This window comes from Anoplophora glabripennis, unplaced genomic scaffold (genome assembly GCF_000390285.2).
Source record: "Anoplophora glabripennis isolate ALB-LARVAE unplaced genomic scaffold, Agla_2.0 scaffold898, whole genome shotgun sequence".
NCBI lineage: Eukaryota > Metazoa > Arthropoda > Insecta > Coleoptera > Cerambycidae > Anoplophora > Anoplophora glabripennis.
In genome coordinates, this window is record NW_019426054.1 from 7,730 (window position 1) to 32,766 (window position 25,037).

The 25,037-nt window shown below is 32.9% G+C and overlaps 1 protein-coding gene across 1 annotated transcript; it reads right to left on the bottom strand.

The window, feature by feature from the left end:
• Window positions 1–1,900: 1,900 nt before the first annotated feature.
• On the bottom strand, window positions 1,901–25,037 carry LOC108912899 (macrophage mannose receptor 1). The gene is made up of 13 exons (XM_018718314.1): window positions 24,932–25,037; window positions 24,737–24,822; window positions 22,030–22,138; window positions 21,715–21,975; window positions 16,856–16,950; window positions 16,538–16,646; window positions 12,888–13,184; window positions 5,191–5,273; window positions 4,938–5,052; window positions 4,523–4,786; window positions 2,928–3,010; window positions 2,448–2,562; window positions 1,901–2,291 (listed from the first exon to the last, which is right to left on the bottom strand). The coding sequence occupies exons 1-13, from the start codon at window positions 25,020–25,022 to the stop codon at window positions 1,939–1,941; spliced, it is 2,061 nt and encodes a 686-aa protein (XP_018573830.1). The 5' UTR covers window positions 25,023–25,037; the 3' UTR covers window positions 1,901–1,938.

The following is a 25,037-nucleotide window of genomic DNA, read 5'->3' on the forward strand; positions in this document are numbered from 1 at the left end:
AATTGCTCCTATACGTCACGTTTCCGAAATATCCTAACCTAAAAGTGCAAAAAACACGTTTTTTGCACTTTTAGGTGAAACTAATCATACCCTCTAAAAGTACCACTTTTACCCTTCAAAACGCTTTTTTCAGAATTGAAAAATCTTTTTTATTCGCGGAGATATCATTGAATGAAGTTAGGTACTTTAACGTTTTCATAATAGTGGTACTCAAATTGAAAACAGTTCTTGAAAAAGCGGAAGTAATATATTTACATGATTTTTGAGTCGCCTAATCCGAATATGACCTCCACGGAGCCATTTAACGTGCTTCTATGTTAAATGGCTCCGTGTTACAGTTATACCGATAGTTCAGCCTAAAATCGGTGATTTTGCAGTTTTAAGTTAGGAAATCTCAGAATCCTAAAGTGATAATTTGGAGGTCAGATTCGGATTGGGCGACCCAAAAAACATGTAACTTCCGCTTTCTGAAGAACTTTTTTCAATTTTAGTACCACTGTTATGAAAACGCTAAAGTACCTAACTTCATTCAATGATATTTCCGCGAATAAAAAAGATTGTTCAAATCTGAAAGAAGCATTTTGAAGGGTACGAGTGGTAGTTTTAGAGGGCGTGATTCGATTTTAGAAAAATAAATAAATTTAGCTCAAATATAGCAAAAAAAAAGGTTTTTTTTGCACTTTTAGGTTAGGATATCTGGGAAACGTGACGTATAGGAGCAGTTCTGACGCCGGATTTGGATTCTGCATACCAAAAACCTTCGGGCAAGTGAGGTCTGGTTTTTGGGTGTGAAAATTGTTGCCCTGTGTAATTATTGAAAGGTTAAGGGGTTTCAAGTAGGTTTAGCTTCGCCATAAAGTCGTCGAGAAACTAGTGAATTTTGTCACCGGGAGTAATAAATTTGCAAAGCCTTCCTTCGGAGAAGACCTCATGAAAATCAATGTTTTTGAACAAGTTGACAGACCGTCGGGGCCATGTGTTGGGCATCTGGTAGCGATGATTTAGCCCACTTTGAAGGGAAAAATCGATATTTCTAATAACGCGTGAAATACATTCAAAAAGACTTTGGAATTCCAAGATATTTAAATAAGTTGTTAGAATGTTGTGAGAAAAATAATAATAGATCAAATAACTCGTTTTTAGGTGGATTTTCCAAGCTATAAGAATAGATTAAATGAGATTGACTAATCCATCCCGTGTTGCTATACGAGTCACAAGAGGAAGGTGTAAGGTTGTTTGTAAGTTCAGTTTAGTCTCAAAATTATTCATAGTTAAGCCATTTCAACGCCCGATATTCAGGGAGCCCATCAATAAGATAAGAATAGAAACTTCCAAGAAATGGGCGTGTCGAAGCGAGATGTTGAATTCAGGAGAGATCTCCGAAAAAAGGCAGAGTCTCAGGTTTTGCCGAATTTTGCTATGAATTCGCATTGGGTTCCCTGAATCTCGGATTGTGTTATCGCTAGTAAATTAATTAATAATGTTTGTTCGAAGCCGTTATTTTGTTTGTTTGTTTCCTTCTTATTGTTATTAAAACTCTTCCTGGAAAGTTTTGGTGTTTTCTTGTTCTTCCAACTTAAGTGTCAGCCTATACAACCTAGCACCATTCTACATGAGCGACGTACGGTAAGTGTCTGGAATTCATTCTCTTAACGCACAACATTTCTAAGTTCCCACGTATTAATCAAAGTGTAGATGATAAAAATTATAAACTCCCTTTCGAGAAGTTAATAGTAAACTCATGAAATCCAGTATCGTTATGATACTGGTCATAACGGTAGATAGATAAATAAAGAAATAACCCCTCAGGTTACATTTAGAATAAATTGTTTCTTTTCTCCCTCAATTCGATAAAAAAAAAGGAAATGTTAGAAATGGAACAGAATTAAACGACTTATTTAAAAACAATATTTATTTCTTCAATTCTATAATTTTCCATTAATTAGAAAGTACTGTATGATGACTGTTAGAGGTTCCAATATTATTATTGATTGCAACATTATATCCATCTCCCAAAGAGGCAATCTTCTTCGACTGTGTAAACGACCCATCACAGTCGCAATTTTTGGAGCTTGGATTGAAGTTGAGACTTTCGCAGACGAAATACAAATCACGCATACAATTTATGTCGTTCCACTTACCGTCAGTACGCAAAAATTCAATACAAAATTCATTATTTGCAACGTTATTAGGCTCATTGGGGGCCCAATTTGTGTAAACCATAGGTTGTAATTCCGACCATATCCATTTCTTGTCTGGTTGTTTCTTTGCGGATACCCAATAGTTATCAGCTATACAGAAAATAGTCCCGAATTAATTAATTTCTGCAAAATACTACATGAAGACAAAAATAGTCGGAGAAATCTGGTTGCTATGTACTAACATTTCAATAAAACTTTAAATTTTTGAAGTAAATTAAATCAATTTAAAATTTAACATAACCTTACTAGAATTATTTTGCTGAACCACTTTAAGGATGACATCACTCTTTCCCTGGTCCAATACGCTGGCAAGTGCCATACCATACTGCCTGCATGATTCTGAAGCTTTTTCTTGTGTTGCCTAAACCCAAAAAAATAATTTGAAGACTGCTGACAATATCAAGATTTCTCTTAAATGAATTAAGACAATCTAAATAATTTGAAATATATATATATATATATATATATATATATATATATGTAGTCGTGTTACGTGACCATTTTGTGATAATACAGCTTGGGATCCATACCATTTTTTAGGGGATGATTTCTATATCCACATAGAATAAAATTTTTCACAATAGAAGATTTCTACGTGAGAATTGAAATCATCCCCTAACGGTGTTCCATGCTTCCTTATCAAAGTATTATACCACTTTAATTTTCTCCAGAAGTTGGATGACAGGTATTTGTAATTAATACATGCATGTTGTGTCTTTTACTTACTTTGAATTTGCTGACCCGGTATTTCACTCCATCTACCGTCGTTATAAGCAGATTAGGATTGTCTGGATATTGAGTAACTGTCTCTACAAAGGAAATAGAACATACTTTATGAGAAAAGTCAAAAAACTTTTAAACATACATTACAGATACATTTTAGATGAAATCACTTTAGTTAAAAAAATATCGGTCGAATTAATCAGTTTAGAAAACTATATTACACCGCATCAACATAAATTTATTTCCAGTTATCAGCGTTTACCTATTTTTTGCATTATCAAATTTGACAGAAAGTGGTCAACAATACTTATTATCTTGTGACACTCTCCATAAATAAATAATAAATTTAGAATGTCAGCATTTAAATAAATGTTAACGTTTTCCATTCTTTAACAATAAATAATACTCAAATAAACATTCACTGTATGTGTTAAATTGACAACAATAAACTGATGACAGATTAGGTGCACTTAGGTGCTTGTTTTGAAGTTCTACTAAAAATTTCACAGCCATCCTCGCAAGAAATTATGCGATATCCGTTGACGGGACGAATATCAGTAAATACCTCAAAAATCAGAAGAAAGGTATAGGGAACCATTATACCATTCGAAAGAGAACAAGATTGTTCATCAGGTTGCGGAAAAATATACAGGGTGTTCTATTAAAAAAATGTTAAGATGGTTTAAAATTGACTAAATTCGCATTAAATTTCTATTATCCTGTACGAAATTAAGTCATTTTGAAATTATGGCACGGAAACATAGTTTTATTTATGTCCTCTAGAAATTTTATATATCTAACTTTATTATTGTAAAATACACATCCTTTTGAATTAGGCAGTCCTTTTTTAATTTTTTTTGAAAAAAAATAAATATATAAAATAACGGTTAACTTTATGAATAGAAAACCTTTATGAAAGTTCACCTAAAAATTTACGTAGGATCCAAAATTGCAATAATATACAGGGTGTTCCATTTAAAATAACCGGAAGCGTTAGGCGAATGCCATTATTTTAGTTGAGAAGGGCATGCCCGAAAACACTATTGCCCAAATTTTCAAAATTAAAATCGAAGTAGTCTCTGAAATATGTCTAATGTCTCATCACTGTGGGATTCCCTGTATTTTTCTTTGATTTCCAAAAGAATTTTGATAACGTGGACCATATTATAAATTATGTCTAAATACCTGTGCCATATGATAGATAATTTAATCCCTTCAATTAAAATTAATATAAAGCTTATTCACATGATCCCCAAGGTTCCTACTTGAGACCGCTACTGTTTTTTTTATTTTATCATTCGTCATTTTGTCAAATTCTGCACTTTATCTTCACTGTATATTCACTGTTTCGCTATTATTAAGTGTTTTACGGATATATTTTTAACATTAGAAAAAAATGTCCCCTTCAGTTTCCTCTAATCAGTTCAATCAAAAGCAGTAGAAGATATATGAGATTATACAAAAGAGACTTAAAAACAATATTTGTTCAATTTCTAATTTTTCAATAATGTTCTACTTACACGTTCCAGTATTATTATTAATTTTAACATTATACCTCCACCGTCTCTTGAAGAAGCAATCTTTTTGGATTGACTTACCATGATTGTTGTTGACATATATATTTACAGTTGGATTGGAGCTTGGATTGAAGTTGTTGCGACTTTCGCAGATGAAATAGAAATCACTTTCACAATTTATATCATTCCACAGACCACTAGTATGCCGAAATACAATACAAAATTCACTCCCTCCAAGGTTATTAGGTTCACTGTCAGCCCAGTTTGTATAAACCATCGGTTGCAGTTCCCACCATATCCATTTGTTGTCCGGTTTTTTCTTTGCGGAAACCCAATAGTTATCAGCTATACACAAAAAGTAGTCCAGAATTAATTAATCTCCACAAAATAATAATGAAGAACAAAAATACTCTAGAAATGTCAATTCTGCATATTCAATTTTTTTAATAAAAAATTCAAATAAATGAAATTAAGTCAAAATTTAGCTTAAACTTACTAGAATTGTGTTGTTGGATCAATTTAGTGATGATATCATTCTTTGCCTTGTCCAATATGCTGACTAGTTCCATACCATACTGCCTGCAAGCTAGTAAAGCTTTCTCTTGTGTTGCCTAAACACAAAAAATAAAGACAAAGGCAATATTTTCATTTAATCTAAATAATTTGAAATATAACAATAATAGTTCCTGTTTCAAAATGTGCAAAATGTTATTTGCTTTTAGCATTTACATGCCATGTGCCATACTTACATTGAATTTGCTGATCCGATATTTTACTCCATCTATGGTAGTAATAGGTAGAGTAGGATTCTCTGGATATTCAGTCGCTGGCTCTTTAACCGTAATGAGATTTAGTTTATAGAATAGGCAAATTCTTTAGTAGATTGGAAGGGACAATTTTCGTTGCTTGATTTCTATTCTCTTTATATATCTTTTGAGGCAAATGTTTCAGGTTAAAAACTAAGTAATTTGTCAGAAAAAAATATGAATCATATTTGAAAGAATGAATGCAGTTAAAGACCGACGGAAATAAATTTGTACTTCTGATTTAGGAAGAACTGAACTAGTAGGAATAAAACGTAGGCGCGATTATTTAGGATAGCGGTCACCTGGGGCTACGCCCAGTGGCTGGAATCTGGAATCTGGAATTTAGGGAGGGTATCTTAAAGGCTACAACACTTAGGCCCCATCGGACCCTTGTGCTTCCTCCCGTTAGGAGATCAATCCACCTGAGCCGTTAACGAACATATTACAGAGAAAAAGATGATGACGTTGCTCAGGGGGATCTCTCTAATATAGGCCACAGAAGGCCAACGTTCTCCCAACACGGATTCTCTTATTGACGGGACGGTAGTGCATTCGCATAGCACATGTAGTACTGTCTCATCTTCCTGTTCGCAACCCTTACAAAGAGGTGTTTCATACTTCCTCATGTTGTGAAGGTGCTTCCTTAGCCAGCACTGTCCAGTTTGAATACCTGTCACTAGGCGAAGATTTGACCTAAACATGGTCAGGTATTTTTTGGCTGTATCCTTGCTGGGGTATTCTAAGAACTCCTTAGCAGATTGACAGCTATTTATATCGTCCTACCGTTTCATAAACTATTTGTGGGTGTTTTCATTAATAATGCCAATAAGTGCTGACAACGGAAGCACACTGGAGGGACCGGGTCCAAAAATATTAAGACCCGATGTACTCTTGGCTTAACTTGTCAGCTTCTTTATTGCCATTGCACCGCTCGTGTCCCTTGACCCAGCATACAGATATGTTGTTGGAAAATGAGGCCACGACTAGTGCCTGGTGGTATTCCCATACTGACCTAGTCATTATCTTATGATTACGTAAAATCAGCAATGCTTGTCTACTATCTGTGTAGATTCTAATAGTTTTCATTACCTGCTAATTCCGCTTGTACCACGGTAGCATGCATATCCATTGCCCACTGATATCGAATATGCAAGGATCTAGAATAAATTCCACATCCTGCACGTTGACTATATCTTCGCGGGTGGTCTCCTCCTGTCTTCTAATTAGTATGGTGTAGGGTCTGTCGAACGCAAACCGAGGAGAAATACTAAGTGTCTGCTTGCAGAAGGGGCATCTTCCTGACGACCCCATTCCATAGCTTCTCCACATCCTACATCAGATTTGAAACTAACGTTCTTGAGGCGAAGCATGGTTGTTAAGGCCATTTCTCTTAGACAGACATCCAGAGGTGCCAGACACAGCATTACCTCCATTGCTATGGTGGGTGTTGTTCGCATAGCTCCAGTTATGTTCAGACAGTTGTGCTCATGCAGTTCTTTGTACCTGGCTGAGCTTTTGTTTAGCTGTCGTCTGCTGAACTTTCGACTACCAGATGATAGCCCCGTAGGCTAACATTGATCTCACAATGGCAGTGTATATACACGTAACCACGTTTGGTTTCATTCCTCAGGTTCTACCAACGGTTCTGCGGCACTGCTCATAGGATATATACGCCTTTTTAAATATTCTTTCAAAATGAAAATTCCATGTTAGTTTTGCATCGAGTGTTACCCCTAGGTATTTCACATCAGATGCAAAGCTTAGCGTAGTGTTTTGGAGAGTTGGTGCCTTTATTGGCACCAGATTTCTCTTCCTCGTGAAGAGAACAATTTCTGTATTCCTGGGGTTGACTGATAGAGCATTTTTTTGGGGCTGTTTGCATTCTTTGGCAAAGAGTCCCATCGAATTTTCCACTGATTAGCATAGTGAGGTCATCTGCATAAGCGATGGTATAGATGCCCATTTCCGAGTTGAGGTGGCATAGGAGACTGTCTAGAATTAGGTTCCATAGCAGTGGTGATAAAACTCCTCCCTGCGGGCAGCCCCTTGCAACAATTCCTCTCGCGGAGGCATTCCCCATACTGATTTGTATAGCTATTTTAGTAAGCATATTCGATTTCATCTACGCCCAGTGACTTTGTGGAGGTAACTATTCCAGACTCAATCTTATTTGTGCGGATATATATATGTTTCTAGATATAATTGAGATCATTTCTGGAGTTAATACAGTACCGGAAAAAATTAAAGGAACAGAAAATTTTCATGAATTTTTTATTGAAAAATGGTAGTATCGAGACATTTTGAAACTTTAGGTCTCTACTTTCAAGATTTTTAGCCAATTTTTTTTGAGCTACGGTTATCGACTGATCAGAAGAAATACCTCTGAAAAAGAAATTTACAAAAATAGTAGTTTTGAAAGAAACTGTATTTAGAAACGTAAGAAAACTTCGAAAAAATATCGAAAATCAATCTGATGAATGTGTATAAATCGAGGACGAAGGTATGCAAAGGCCGAATCGTACAGCAACTTTTCATAGAGAAAAACAAATCAAAAAGTTTTTGAAATATTTATTTTGAAATTTTCTGAATATTTTTTTCTTAAATTTAAACTATTTCTAATAGCCCGCTGAAAATAGACATTCAAGGTTACAATAATTCGCATAAATCTGAAAATTGGTACGAATGTTGGTAACACCATTATAAATTAAATGTGAAAAGTCCACATCGATCCCACATCTGCAAAAAAAAATTATTCAAGGTCAAAGTTCGCAAATATGAGTTTTTTGCATTTTCTAGCCAAACGGTAAGTTTTATCATAAAAGTAGGTAGGATATAAAATTGTAGATCACGCAATTATCTATAAAAAATTCTCTTACACGTTTTTTCCTAAAAATCACCATTTCTGAGATATAGCGATACAAAAAGTTGAAAGTGTTCTGTCTGTTCTCCATATATGCACAAGTGCATCTTCATCATCTGATGTCATTTTTTATCAATTTATGAGAGGACCCACAAGCTAACAAAAATTTATTGCAAATACTCACAGATCTCGGCTCATTTCAATGTTGAAAGAAAAATTTATCACTGAAAATATTTTTGTCAAACAAGCTGATAATGACGCTGATGTCCTGATAATTGAAACAGCAATAGAACAATTCAACTCAACAAATACATCTATTGTTGCTGGTGAAAATGTTGATTTATTGGTATTACTTACTGCTCTAACTCCAACCGAAAAAACTATTTATATTTTACAATCTGGGAGGCTCAACAGCGACCAGAAATATTCATCCAAAAGTTTATCTGGTTTTACAAAATGCGAAAATCACATACTATTTTTACAAGCAATAACTGGCTGCTATACGACACCGGCAATTTTCAGGAGAGGTAAAACAACAGTTTCAAATTGTTTGAAAAACAAGATTTAGTTAATTGTGTTAAAGTTTTTAAAGAGAGTAATTGTACTCCACAAGCTGTAATCACCAACGGAATTTGCTTCCTTCTTTCTGTATATGGAACTCCAAAAAAAATTATCTGCTTATTGTTAGATAAGTTTCCATACTTATATCTTGTAAACAATCTCGTAACAATAAACGAGTGCAATTAGTCATCTTATCATTAGACATCTGATGCATCGCTATTAGAACAATTTACTTGTATCCAGCAGGAAGAAAAAGAAGGAATAGAAGAAGAAGAAGACATTACACTTGAAGTTCCATTAGATAATTATCAATCAGACGAGTAGTTTTCCCAATTACTCATAATTCACACCGCTTTCATTATTTCCAATAGTACCATTACTTATTTAATACAATATTATTTAATTAAACAGGACCACAATAGATCGTGGAATAGGCCTACCGGGAAAACCACATTAAAAAAAACGCGCCAAGTACGCTACCTCACAGGTTTCGTGGAAATGTGTGCATATTATGGAGAACACAACTTTTTCAACTTTTTAATCGCTATATCTCAGAAATGGTGATTATTAGCAAAAAATGTAAATAAATTTTTTATAGATAATTGCATGATCTACAATTTTTGTCTGACCAATTTTTATGATAAAACTTACCGCTTGGCTAAAAAATGCAAAAAAAAAAAACATATTTGCCAACTATGACCTTGAATAAATTTTTTTGTAGATGTGGGATCGATGGGGACTTTTCACATTTAATTAATAATGGTGTTTCCAACATTCGTACCAATTTTCAGCTTTATGCGAATTATTGTAAGCTTACCCCTATTTTTTGAGCTACTTTGACCGGGTTATAATGCAAAATTGCGGGAATAGTCGAGAAAATGTCTTCTTTTTCATTTGATAACTATTACATAATGTGTAGGAGCAATAAACGTGTTCCTTTATTTCTTTCCAAAACTTTGATCACTTAGAAAAGAAAAACCGTTTGACAAACTTGGCAATTTGCAGGGTTATTGTGGGTACATTGATGTCAAGGATGAAAAAAATTTGTTTCTTTCAAAACCATAATAGGTCCTCGTAGAGAATTTATTCAAGTTTTCAAAACTGCCCTTGGATTTACTGTGCACTAATTTCTTGCAGAGATATCGACTATTATTAAAGACAAAAGTGTTATATTTCGTTCAACCATCATATCTCGGCAACCAATAGTTTCATGGAGACTGGTCAAAAATCAAATTGTAGCCAAGTAAATAAGCTCTGTATTGATTGAGTTTGAAAAAATGTTCCATGGACGGTCTTAAACAGAAAAATTTTGGAAATGTTTTTTCGAGGTAGGTAGGTAGGTACTTATTTATTTTGATTTGATTTGATAACCGTAAACCTTTCATAAATCACTAAAAAGTTTATGAAAATTTTTCGTTCCCTTAATTTTTTCCATTTGTGTAGCACAACTGGGGCAATAGAGAAGCAAAAATAAGGTTTCATTTTTGATATACTGGACGTTGAAATTTGAAAAACATTTGGAATATTTTCTATAATATCTATAAGTTATTTGACACAGAGTGATGGAATTTGGGCTAATTTTAATTAATTAAAAAAAATACACAGAATTTGAATACGTATGTCAATATCAGAGGAGCCATTGCTGCTAAGAAACCAACAAACTGAAGTTCACTGAATATTTTGAAAATTCGTATACAGACTGTAACTTCTGATGGTGTCTTTATTAGAAAAATTATTTTTGTCCAATATACAATAATGATAATAATTAATTTTAAAATAAATCTTATTGAGTCCTTATAATGTAATCAAAGCAACTAACATTATACAGGATGTCCCAAAAGTGACGCCCGTCCTTATGGGTTTTGATTAAGGGGACAAAAACAAATCGAAAATCAAGAGTGGAAAATTTTCCGATTGTTTTTCTTTGCTGAATTATTCAAAAAATTATTCAAAAAACTAAAAATAAAGATTTGGACTGGGTTATTAAATATTTATGTATGTTTTTACATGAAAACTTATCATTGCCATTGCTGCATGACGTTCCGTTAGCAGTTAGACTAAATTATTGGTTTTAACATGATGGAGCTCCATCACATTATGGTTTACGAATATAAAATTATCTGAATCAAAACTTCCGAAACAGATGGACTTGGAACAGGAGGACCATGGCCTCCTGGATCACCAGATCTGAATCCCCTAGATTTTTCTTTTGAGATTACTTAAAAGAAAAGATTTATAATCAGCATATTCGCTGCTGTCGCGTTAATAGATCCAGAGATGCTACAAAGAGTTCATGCTTCAATGTTGAATCGTGATAATCTTTGTCTTGAAGTAGAAGGCAACTTATTTGAACACCTTTTGTAAAAACAATTTCTATTATTTAAGCACATTATGGTTTTTGTTTATGTTTTATTATTAAAATGTTTTTCTCTATCCTATTCAGGTTAAAATAATTCCTTACACCCAGGTACAACCGACAATAGAAAACTATACTTATCTACTATTGGTTATAAATTATATGTTTTGGTCTCCATAAGCACAGACCTGTTTTGAGACAAAGAAATGAATTTTGACTTTTTTAGTTTTTTGAATATTTTTTTGAATAACTCAACAACGGAAAACAATCGGAAAATTTTCCACTCTTGATTTTCAATTCGTTTTTGTCTCCTTAATCAAATACCAGACGAACGGGCGTCACTTTTGGGACACCCTGTATACGTCCATGACAGGACTGTAATCTATATAATATATAATTTTCCGTTTCGACTAACTTCCCTTTTACCTATCCAAAATATTGGTTGGTAGTTTTCTTTTAGCTTTATTACTCTAGTTTTCGGATTAAACTAATGCAAAAAATTAAAGCATCAAAAGTATTTCAGAAATTTTTCCGTGATTTTTTACTGTATTTAGGTGAAAAATGGCCGTATCGGGAATTTAAAAAAAAACCATTTTGAAGCTCTAAGATTGTAGTTTTTAGATCTTTCGGTCAAAATTTTTTGGGAATTAAAAAAATATTTGTTGAGGTTTCCTCACATTTTTACCGCAAATAACATTTAGATTGATGAAAAAAAAAAAATTCGAAAAATTTTCGAAATCGTTTTCGAAATTTTTTTTTTGTTCTTTTGGAAAACCTTCCGGATATTGAAGAAAACAAAATCCAATTGTTTCCAGCACGATTCGGCTTCTCCGTCCTCTGCTTCTGTTCATCAACTTTTAATTAAATTAAAGATGATGAGGTACCTATACCAGATTTCGACCCGATTGATACCGTTTTTTGAGACAAATTTCTAATTAATTTTTGTGCAGTCTGTAATCTCTTAAAAAACAGTATTTTCAAACTACCCTTTTTGTTCTCTGAAAAAAAATTTAAAATTTCATCAATTTACACGTTATTTGCGGTAAAAATGTGAGGAAACCTCAAAAAAATTTGTTTTCTATTTTAATCATGATTGTGTAGTGCTCAAAAAACGTTTTCAAAAGTTTGACTGTTTCAAATAAAGAAACGGTTAGCTAGATCGAGATCAAAATTCACAGGGTTCTTCTGGGTATATCGAACTGTAAATTCATGCTTAACTAGTCATTTCGTGAATATTTCTAATTTAGCCGTCAATTTTCTAAAAAACCATAAATTACCCCTTTTTCCAGTTTTTTTAAATTCATGTAAAAAATGAAAAAAAAAATCCGAAAAGTTGCAATACCATGTTATAAGAAATTTCTTCCATTTTTCGAAACTGCCCTTCAGTTCTCTGTACGACCATTTGTCGCCGAGATATCGATGATTGAAGACCTTTTCCATTATAAGTCTGATATTTCGATGAAGAATGGTCGTATCGAAATTTAAAAAAAGGGAAATTGAAGCTGGATAAACAAGCTATCTAGTCCACTCAAAGGCATAGCTGAAAAAAATTTTTCCAAGTCCAAGACTCAAAAAAAAATTTGCAAAATTTTTTGTCGCGCTATTTTTTAGAATTGCATGATAACCGTATGCGTAGCTCCTAAAAATTTTTTACCAGAAGGTCTAAAAACTACGACCATTTTTCACCTAAATACAATCTGTCAAAACTCACGGAAAAATTTCGGAAATTCTTTTGACCCTTTAATTTTTTGCATTGGTTTATTACTACTTATAATTATTTTTCTTTAGATTCCTTTCACAAATCGCGGTGAACAAAATAGAAAACGAAAAAAATTGGATCGACATATTTTAAATTCAACTTACCAATATTTGCAGCTGATTGAACAGCAGAAGATTTTTCCTCAATAATTGATTCTGCGTTCCGACTTAAAATATTGTCGTTTTGCTCACATATAAAGAAAAGTTTATCGTCGCAGTTCAAATCATTCCAAAATAAACCATCGTTCCGTCTCTGCACGAGCTCAATGCACATTTCTTTAGCGTTGTCTGGTTGGTTAGGCATCCAATTTGTATAATCTGCCATTCTGCCAGTTGAGAGCCAAATTATGTTTTTGCCATCGACAAGCTTGGAACCGGAGGACCAAAAGCCATCCCCTGCAACTAAAGAAATTCATTTTGTTGAGACACAGATGATTAAGTCAGTTACTGACTTAATGGTTAATAATAATAATAAATTTTACAAGGATGAAGTAAATGAATTCACTGCCATTACTTTGCCAAAGTATAGAAACAAGTAATAAAAAATTGTATGACATACCTGTTAGTCCTCAACTTAACAGGTTTTCTAAAAGTTTACATTTAAATTAAAAGGCGGACAATCAATACATCTCGGCTGCCTAGAGCAAGAGTGTGCACTTGTTCTGTCATTGATACAATGGTAAGGATTAAATTTCAAAAAATAAATACCTTCTATAAATTAATTATTACAGGGTTAGTCAAATGTATGGAAATCCCAAAAATCTCAACGGGAAAGCATTTTTGGGATAAATGGTGAGGACAAAAGTCTCAGCATTTTTCACGGTGCATCCGATGGTAACCTTGACCTTGAAATCAAGGTCAAGGTTCAAGGTCATATTAAAATCAAGTCGGTTTTTTTAATGGCGACCGAATATGATATTGACCGTGACTTCAAGGTCCATGGTTAAGGTCAGTTCAACATCAAATGTTGATTTTTACTGTAATTTTTTATTTTTAACTACATAATCAGAGGGAGTGACAGTCTTTGACTAGATACATGATGGTACTCAGATACCTGATGGTACTCCTTGATTTTGAGGTTAAAGTCGAAAGAAAATGTCAAGGTTATATCGGTATCTGGAGTAGCGACCCCTTATTTCGACGCTAGAAATAAGAGGGCGTAGAATTCTACATGTTATTATGATCTTAAACGTGACTCTAAGGTCAATGGTCAAGGGCAAGTGATTACTCCGGCTGTCATGTTTTATTTTTGACGATGAAATAGAAGGGACTCAATCAGGTACCTATCTACTTAAAGACTGTCACTCCTTCTGATTCCATAGTTAAAAATAAAAACTTGCAGTAAAGATCTACATTTGACTTTAAATTGACCTTGAGGTCGCGGTCAATGTCATATTTGGATGCAGAATTTTCTGCTCTTTCTATTTCCGGTGTCGAACCTTGACCTTGACCATGTTTTTCGACTATGACTGATAATTGTAAATATTTCTGTAATTCCCTTGATTTCTAAAACGAATAATGGCTCTGTTGTCAAAAGTATTTTTCTATGAATTCAAGAAGGGAAGGACGTATCTTTACCAATTTAAATTATTTCAAACATAGCAAATACTACTATTATCTATACAGGGTGGTCCAGTTTCCGATGCGGAAACTTCAGGGAGCGATAGAGATTCAAAAACTAATATGAGTTTGATATATAAACTATATTCGAAAAATGCTTCCTTAAGGAAATACAGTGTTCAAGATGGGTTAAAAAAAATCAAATTTATTAATTGTTGTCAAACGGCTAAAGATATTTCAATTAAATTTTGTAGACGTTAACTACCATCGAGAGAGCACGTTTTGCAAGCAAAACATTATTTTTAGTTTTGCCAGTGGCGTCTGTATTAGCACGTTACTAGATATTTCTAAAGAAAAAATTGGTACGCCACTGCTTTCACTTAAAATAAAAATCAGTTTTGGATTCTTCATTCAATTTGGAAGAAAAAAACTCTCTTTCAATTTTTCTGTACGACTAAGCGTTTTCAAAGTGGTATTTGAAAAACTATTGAGCAAGTACAACAAAATAACAAATTTATCTGTCAAATAAATTAGTAACTGTGTCACATTTTGTTAGCTCTCTAGTAATTTGATTTGTAATTATTGTTATTGTTTATTAGTGTTATCCTGAAAAATGCTTTTTAATAAAGAAGAATAAGCGAATATTCATTTTTGTTACGGATTTTGTGATGGAAGTGCGGAAACGGTAGTTCGTGAATATCGAAGACGTTATCCAAATGGAAGAATTCCAGATGGTCGTGTCTTCATTGGAACACATCAAAAGTTTCGTAACTTTGGCCTGCGTGTTAATAAGGATTATAACAGAGACTGTTGCAATAACACTATCAGTGTCAAATATTACGAACATTACCACACATGACCACAGGCATGCATATCACCTACAGCCCATTCAAGAGTTACACCCTGGGGATGCTGAAAAGCGATTGAGGTTTTGCCAGTGGCTTTTAAACTCGTCCGAAGAAAATCCTGACTTCTTGCACAAAATTCTGTGGACGGATGAATCCTCATTCAGTACACGTGGAATAACGAATTACTACAATATCCATGTTTGGGCACATGGAAATCCTCGAGAAATTCGGCCGCGATCATTTCAAAATAAATTTTCGTAAATGTTTGGTAGGGAGTTTTTGATAATAATGTTTGTGCTCCACATTTTCTACTTACAAGGTTAAACTCAGAACTATTTCTGGAATTTCTTACTAATAACCTGCAGGACTATACATCGAGGATATACCCGTTAACTTAAGACATGAAAGTTGGTACAACTGGATGGAGCCCCCCCCCTTCGCATTTTGGAATAGCTGTAAGAGTATGACTAAATAGTAATTATCCGCAAGATTGTATTGGCCAACTACGGAGGAGTGATATGAACCATTACGTAGTTAATGGTATTGGACCAGTGCCAGTGGCCTGGCCACCCAGGTCACCGGATCTTAATCCACTGGATTTTTACGTTTGGGGAAATGTAAAACACAAAGTTTACGCTACTCCAGTGTAACAAGAGATGATTTAGTTTTAAGGATTCAGCAAGCCTGCAATTAGGTATATGCAGCGAAATCCAAATGAAGTAGCTGCTGCAATAAATTCATTAGTTACACGATGTCGAAAATGTAATGTATTGAGGTGGGTGGACTATATTTCGAGCAATTTTTTTACCTTTCATTTTTATTTTATTTTGTTGTTGTTTTTGTACATCACTAATTAAATCTATTGTTTTCGTGTTACAGTTTCATTAACATAAAAAATGATTATTAAATTTACAGTGTATATGTTAAAAGGAAATTTTATTTTTTTATTACTTGAAAATGTTGTCGTATAGAAAAATCAAAAGGGAGTTCCAAAACTGATTTTTATTTTATGTAAAAGCAGTCGCGTACTAACTTCTTCTTTAGGAATATTCAGTAACGTGCTAGTACGGACGGCAATGGCAAAACTAAAAATAACGTTTTTCATTGCAAAACGTGCTCTCTCGATGGTAGTTAACGTCTACAAAATTTCATTGAAATATTTTCAGCCGTTTGACAACAATTAATAAATTTGATTTTTTTTAAATCAATTTTTAACACCCTGCATTTCTTTAACGAATCATATTTCGAATATAGTTTATATATCAAACTCATATTATTTTTTGAATCTCTGTCGGACCTTGAAATTTCTTCATCGGAAACTGTACCACCCTGTATACAGTTACTTACTAGTATCTCGAATATATTTGTATAGCCTCACATTTTCTGCCTCTGATTCGATTGAAACTAATTTCATGCCAATCATTTGACAGAACTGGCTAGCTTGCAGGAAAGTCGCCTAAAAATTAAGGTAAATATCATTTTCACATCTTGCTGCGTTTATTGATCTTAAAGGGTCAAAATTTTCCAAACCATTTTGAGTGTACTATTACTTTAAGTGATGGATTTATTATAATTTTTAACTGATTATTTTGATATAAAGATTAATGTTTTTCTTAAGTTCGAAATATGCGCTATAAGAATAAGTAGACGAGAAAAATTACTCACCTTGAAATAATTGCCTATATAGTAACTTTTTCCTTCAAAATTTAGTAAATTTGTATTGGGAAATATGTAATGACTGCCCAAAGAAGACAGGCAACCTACAAGAGGAGATACAGGGTGTTTAAATATTTAAGAATGTAACAAAATTTAGTGAAACATATCTAAAGTCAAAGTCGAGATATATTCATTTTCAGTCTACAGTTGTCAATGCTCAAAAGTAAATTTCGAGCTTTTGCGACGTTTCAAGAATCATTTCCTTAATTTAATTAATTTTATATTACCATATACAAATTGGAAAACTATTTTTCGATGATAATCTTATCGTATTGTTTATAACTAAATATTTGCAGCATGTTCAGCAAATTTTTTCTCCTGCTGTATTAAAAAAAATTAAAGAGATAAATGAATAGACACTAGAACTGCTGGAACCGAGAGGGAATGACACATCGCATTCTTTCATAACACTTCACAGTAATGTACACATAATAGGCCCATTCAGTGATATATAATTTTAAACTTTTTCTTTCATTTTCTGATAGTATTTAACCACCTAAATATATCTTAAAAAAATTAGGTCAATAGGATTAATAATAAGTGATATATTTAATTCTGAAATTGTAAGACCCTTAAAAAGGTCGACACTGCGAGAGAACAGCTAATGACGTCACGATACCGGCCACTCGGCCATCAAGTCGCGAGCAGTCGGAGATATTTGCTATATTATATACCTATATTTTTAAGTGTATAAATAGAGAGTGTATAAGAGATATACATCAAGTCTTGTTGAAATGCATTTTTCACACAACATATTTATTATAAACATAGAATGTCTTGGAATGTCTACATACATTTTCGGATTTTTCTCAATGACGTAAATGGTTCGCTTTTCTACATTTTCTGTTGCTTTCCATTTTTTTACAAATGTACCCAACGTACTAGACTCGGTACTTGTGGATGTATGCGACGACGTGTATGTGCGAGCAACTCAGAACCACCCTCGTTTTTCTTTGATTGCCCGTCTATATTATTATTTAAATAAATTACTTATAGGTGCCTCTCGCAACGTATTTCGAAATTTTTGTGGACGGGAACGTTTAGATGGGGTAGAATTTATTTTTTCGACATAAATTTGAAAATTCTGCTCTAAATGTTTAAATAATAATATTTATAACCTCTTAGACGGGCAACCAAAGAAAAACGAGGGTGGTTCTGAGTTGCTTATAGGTCCCTCTCGCCGACGTATTTCGAAATTTTTGTGAACGGGTACGTTTAGATGGGGCAGAAATTTTTTCCAGCATAAATTTTATAATTCTGCTCTAAATGTTCAAATAATAATATTTAAAACCCTCTAGATGGAAAACCAAAGAAAAACTAGAGTGGTTCTTAACTGCTTATAGGTCCCTGTCGCCGTCGTATTTCGAATTTTTTGTGAACACGAACATTTAGATGGGGCAGAATTTATTTCCGGCATAAAGTTGAGAATTGTGCTCTAAATGTTCAAATAATAATATTTTACAACCCCCTAGACGTGCATCCAAAGAAAAACGAAGGTGGTTTTGAGTTGCATACCGTGGCTGGGGAAACCGTGGATAACATCACACAAACTTTTCATTTTTCGGTAATGAAATAAATATTTTATTCGGAGTCGATCCTGAGGTACTTTTGCAGCCTGGAACTATACAATATTTGTACAATCCTCGGTTTCGACCCATTTAGACATAAAAACAATAATTAACGAAACTGCGAATCGATCCACATATCGTATGTATTAACACAGAATGGGAAGAGAGCGAGCGTGAGCGGAGTGCTCTATTATGACGTCAGGCAATGGTTGCTCAACGTTTTTCCGCGCTCTGTTTTCATTAATTTATTTCACACATTTCTCGTTGAAACAAAAAATTGATTTTTGGCATACTAACTAATTAAAGGGTAAACTTTTGAAATATGCAATACAAAATTTTTACTGAATGGGCCTATTGTAACTAACACTCTTTGAATGAACATTCATTTTGCGGCGGTATCATTATGTCTACATTCACCATATTACAATAATAATAAAACATTACTAATAAAATTAACATTAACTTACTACGATTTTATTTACAGTATACTAACATCAAATACAAGAAGTACAAAACAGACCAAACACGAAGAGACCAAACACAAGTAATTTAAATACCAGGAGACCAAATACCAAATGCAAAAGAGACTTAAGTGCTCAGTGATGGCAGTTAAGAAAGAACTAACGTTAATGTGATCACTGGAATACTGTCGAAATAAAAAACTGCCAAAGAAACATCACGTTTTCCTTTCGCCTTTAATGTTTACAATTTCTCTACCAAATTGTTTCTTTCGCAAGAGTGTATTTATATGTTTGGTTATTCTACTGATACTGCTGCAGGTGCACTAACTTACACTTTTTGCTAATCTACAGCTGGTGAAGACAAACTACATAATATTCAGTGGAATTATTATACTATCAGTATGAATCGACTTCATATCAGATGTTGGGCTAAATGCTAAAACAACTTAACAACAACTGGTATCCAATCAATAGGTAGAAGAGTTTACAAAAAATATCACCTGGAAACAAAAAATATGGTGATATAGGAAAAATATTCGCATAAAGTTAACTTAAAAAATTCATAAAAGAAAAAAAACTTCAATCGAAAAAAGTTAAATGAGAAAGATGTAGTTATTTAAAAAACCTATCGATTCGTATTTTTAAATATATCGATTGCTATATTACTTTTCGAGATTTATAGAAAAAAAACGTCAAAAATCGACTTTTCTTGTTTTTGCCGCATCTCTTGCAAATTAAGGTTTTGAAACTTGTTACTTGCTGTAAATGTAGCCCTCGGCAAGCAAAAAAGTGCCGTTTTTTTAATTAAAACAATATAAAAAAATTTTCGTGTTCGAGTTTTCGAGTACCGATTTTTCGAAAAAAAAGGTCATCTCGAAAATCGGCTCTTCTTGCTCGACGAATAGTAGTCGAGAAACGAATCAGGGCTCATTTTTTTCCTTACGAGTTGTACTTTCATGACAAAAAAGAGTGATAACGATTTTCTTCATTTCAAGTGTCAAAAAATCACTGAAAAAAGTAAAAACTTTTTGGTCGAGTTTTTCTTGAATATCTTTATCGATTTTCATTTGTTGATAATGATAATCTTACAGGAATTGATTGCTGGCATTTTTATCCTAATTTAAAAAAAACGTTGCTCTACGACCTTATGGAGCGGAGATATTTTTTTTTTTCAAAAAATTCCACAGGCCGCTATTTAAGTGCTACAGCGTCCATTCTTACAGAGATTGAAATTGAAAACATATATTCATAAAAAAAATAATGTGGTTCATTTTAGCCATTTCTGCATTTTTAATTGTGCGTCAAACCGAAGCATTCGAGCGCGACGCGAACTAACTCTAGCGGGCGGCAGGGTGGGGGTCACGCTATTCGGCCGCTTCGAAAACTGAATTCGCGTGTTCAAAAGCGCTCTTATTTTCAAAATCTTCATTATCTCGACTTCTGGACTACTACAAAAATCCTTTTGTACTTAATCTGGGGTAGCTCAACGAGATAAACCAAAATATGACATTTGCGATGGTTTCAAAAGCATAATTACCTTTGGAAAAAGTAATTTTCCTTTAGTTTAAAATTCCACCTCTTGTTAACATTTCAATAATTATCTAATAATTGTTTATGAAATAAAGTAAGTACAACGTTTTATGGTAATTATATATTTTTATTATAAAATTATTACAAAATATTTATTTAATTATCGTACAGAAAATTACGCGGAATAAAAATATTACACGTCGATTACATTTTTTATTTTCACAGCTTATGTATATCACTCTTATGTTTCAGTTCTTCTTCTCTACAATTCGCTCGATTGTGATTCACTTTCTTCTTCTTCCATGGTTTCGTTCCCTATTTTTTCCACGCAATCCAATTCATTTTCTACATAATTCGTTTTATCAATGAGTGATTCAAACGCTTCAAAAGAATCATCGTCTAATTAGATGTTTGGAGTTTCAAAATTTTCACATTAGGATTCATCACAATGTAAATAAATAAACTTGTATACTTAAAAAAAATATTAACAATAACAGATTTTATTTTTGCAACCGCTGATACATGATATATTTTTTTATATTTCCTCTGATATTAACGATTCCTGAGTATACACTGGTATTTATATTTATTGTTATAAATAATTATTAAAATGTTAACAAGAGGTGATAGAATTTTAGACTAAAGGAAAATTATATTTTTCAAAACTTTTGAGGGCGGCGTAAACATCATATTTTTGTTTATCTCGTCGAGCTACCCCAGATAGCTGCCCGCTATAGCTGCCCGCTATAGTTACTTCGCGCCGCGCTCGAAGGCTTCGATTTGACGCACAATTAAAACAAAAATGAATCGCAGTATTTTTTTATTGAAAATATAAGTCTTCACCTTCCTTCCCAAGCTCTGTAAGAATAGACGCTGTAGCACTTAACAAGCGGCCAGTGGAATTTTTTTCAAAAAAGAAAAACTTTCTCGGTCGTAGAGCAACATTTTTTTAAATTCGCGTAAAAATTTCAGCAATCGATTTCTGTAATAGACATTATCGAGAAATGAAAACTGAAAAATATATTCAAGAAAAACGCGACCAAGAATGTTAACTTCTCCGTTTATGCGCCACAGGAAAAAACACTACTTTTCCTAGAATTTGTTTTCCTATACCACCATCTTTTTTGTTTCCAGGTGGTATTTTTTGTAAATTTAACATTAGGCTGTGACAAATTGATTGAACTATGGGTCAGATTTAAATATATCACGGACCAATTTTTATTGTCACATAAATTTAGAACATCCTTACCTGCATCCGCGGCCTCACGAGTTATTCGAGGCAGATGTGTGTTTTTTTCGCAGATAAACGTTTGTTTGGAAGCGCAATCTCTATTATTAAAATATAGTCCTTCAGTGCCTACAAACCACAATTCAAGGCACTGCTCATTTACATAATCAGGTTGCCCGTTACTCCACTTTGTATATTCCACAACTTCCATCGTCGACATCCAAATCCATATTTTGCTATCTACTAGCCTAGATCCAGAAGTCCAGAAGTCCAGCTCATCGCCTAAAAATGGTGATGAAATAATACGTGTCGACTTCTGTAAATCGTTTCACTCACCTGCCTGACGGACAAATTTTGTCAGTGCGTCAACTTCCTCCGACGAATGAATTGTTACTAACTTCATCTGAATTTCTTGACAGAACTGATATGCTTCTAAGAACGTGAGCTAAAATATAATCAGTGGCAAATTTGTTAAATAAAGAAGTAAATTATATGAAAACTGTACAAATGGAATAAGCCATAATTGTTTATAGTTTTTCTTTTAATTTTGTTCAAAAAATTAAAATGTTTCTTATTTTATGTCGAGAACGCACAAAGTGAGTGTGATTTTAGAGCTAAAAATATAAATTATATCATTCAAGTAGGGCTATAACTTTTACAGGGCCGTAGTTTGTCATACCTGCAAGTGCAGTTAAAATTTAGTGTAGTAGTCTTATACAAGGTGTTAATGATAAGTTTTGCCAAACTTTAATGGCATATTCTACCGATGAAAATAATCAAGTTTTGTTCTATAAAACTTTTTGATAGGACGTTTCTCTACGGAGATACAGGGTGTTAAAGGCTTTAAATATTTATACTGGTAGATGGATCTTCATTTACAGATTCCAAAATTCTGTCTTCCTAATGAACTGTATGAACAGGTCTTTCTCTTGCTCGACGTTTTGGTAGCGACAAACATGCAATTTCACGAGCTCGACGGTGAACCCCTGAAAAAGTATTCCTTGTTGGACAACGTCGATTTGGAAAAGTCTGTCTATGTCGTTCAGCTTGTCTAGCATTGCCATTTGTTCTACCGTATGTAAAATGTATGTCTGCTAATTCAATATTTGTATAATTGAATACCATATTTTTTATTAAAATCTGTTTTTAGTTGTATGAAAGATCACAAACTTTTTGCAACACACAAAACAGTGGCGTTGTATAGTGTTTTGAAATCTCTCAAAAATATTAGGTATTAAATTTATTGTCACAATTTAGCAATCAATAGAAAATGATAAATAACAACGTAGGTACATAAGTATCTTCTTATTTGGTTTCCCAATTAAATTAAAGTTTGCTGTTATTTTTACTCAAACGGCTCAATTTTTTTTACATTCATAACGCATTTCTTTGGGTGGTAAATACCAATTTCCATCGTACTTTTCAATCCGCCATAATGGGTCCGCCATTTTGGATTTAAAATTTCCGAATTAAAACCTTATTCAGGATTAACATCTTTCAAAACCACCGAGTAAAAGTGTTAGCCATAATCTTCAAATTTTGAATGCTTTTCCGATTTTTAAAACCTCCATATAGGATCCGCCATCTTTTACTAAGAAATTTTATAGTATATGGAATATGATTTTATGTCACATTTTAATAGCAAATACTTGAAAATAACCAACCGTCATATTTACTTTACTACTAAATATTAAAACATGACATAAATGGGACTCGAAAACGGTGCATCGATAAGAAACTAGTACATAAAATCGTACAAAGATCTTGAAAACGAAAAAGTTCAAAAAGTAACCTATAATTTTTTTTGAGACCAAAACTACCTCCAGGCCCTCAAAATAAATATCGATGAATTAAATACAATAGTAGAAATAGGTTCAAATAATATAGCTTTTACCCAGACATTATTAAAATTAGAAAGTTAAACCGAAAAATCGATTTTCTCTCTCACTTTCTTTCAACAGGCAATAATATTACCAAAGAAAAAATAATTTATAAAAATTTATGACGTTATTTTTGCAAGATCTATTCATATCTGAGGCAATGAAGTACAAAATCGCATAATAAAGATAATTTATAATAAAAACATATTTGCCCATCTGAGATATTATTTCTAAAAACTGGAATTCCCTATTTTAGACAATTGTATATTCACCAACTTGTTCTCTTTATCTACAAAAAACAAAAAGTTAGTCATTGTTACTGTACAAGACATAAAGAAAGTAATAATGCAAAAATTGATTTTTCACAAAGAAATATTATAAAAAATATTTCCTAAAAATATATTTATGTATAATTACATTAGGTCGAACAGAAACCAGAATCTAATTGAAATTCTTAACTAAATTGCCTACCTTCCTGACAATCCAAAATTTTTTGTTTGTATGGAAATTGCAAAAATGTAAAGGGTGTTTCATTTAAAATAAGGAAGTTGATAGCTATTTTTGGTATAATGACGGAGAATATGACACCCACAATATTTTCATTGAAATACCTCTAACCAACTTTCTAACCAAATGTCGTAATACATCTTGCTTTCTGAGATCTTTATGAAAAAGAATAAGTTAAAAAAAGTTGTCACGTATATGAACAACAGAAAATTATATATATTAAGGTTTTGGAGTAAACTGCAACTGATATTAAATATCATACAATATAAAAGAAGATACGATAACCTTCTGTTGAACTGTATGTGCCCGCATTATTGATGTTATTAGCCTTATATTAATTCATCAACTTCTCAGCTGAGTAAGTTGAAAATAAATAGAATGTAATACTCTTCTCTACAGACATTGAATTTTTATGCAAAATGCTTAGGACAAGAACGTTGTGTGTGTGATTGATTCAATATAACCTTTTTCCAAGTATTTATTGCAAAATAATTGTAGATATTTTGTTTATGCTTATATTCTTTAATTAATATATATTATTTAAATGTCTTTGTACTTCTATGAACATGCTTTCAAAACACAATCACCGTTCCTTTAAAAAATCTTAAGAATTTTCTGCAGTTTTCCCGTAAAAATAATGTGACCGATATGCATACCTTAAATTTCGAGATATAATAAGACTTTTCTCCAAATTCAAATAATGGAATGGAAGAGGATTGACTTGAAAGTGTATGATCCCATACTAGAACAAATTAGAAAGCCAAACCTGATTAAAAAGAATGTAAGCGTCGTGCAATATAAGGTATAAAGTTTAGGTAACAGCTTTCTTTTATTAGAGCATGCTTACATACCGTCACTAGAAGTTTTCGCCGTTGTGGCAGCCTCTAAATAATACTCATTTAGATAAAATGAAAGAAGCAAAACATAATTCAAATAATGCATTGTACTTTCTGTTAG

What these genes read in the sequence shown, in the direction of transcription:
- LOC108912899 (XM_018718314.1), bottom strand. Translation starts at nt 25,022, where the DNA reads ATGCATTATTTGAATTATGTTTTGCTTCTTTCATTTTATCTAAATGAG. An exon ending in TCGTGAGGCCGCGGATGCAG is followed by an intron (nt 16,951 to 21,714) that starts GTAAGGATGTTC and finishes CTCCTCTTGTAG; the next exon opens with GTTGCCTGTCTTCTTTGGGC. An exon ending in ATATAGGCAATTATTTCAAG is followed by an intron (nt 16,647 to 16,855) that starts GTGAGTAATTTT and finishes CTTAATTTTTAG; the next exon opens with GCGACTTTCCTGCAAGCTAG.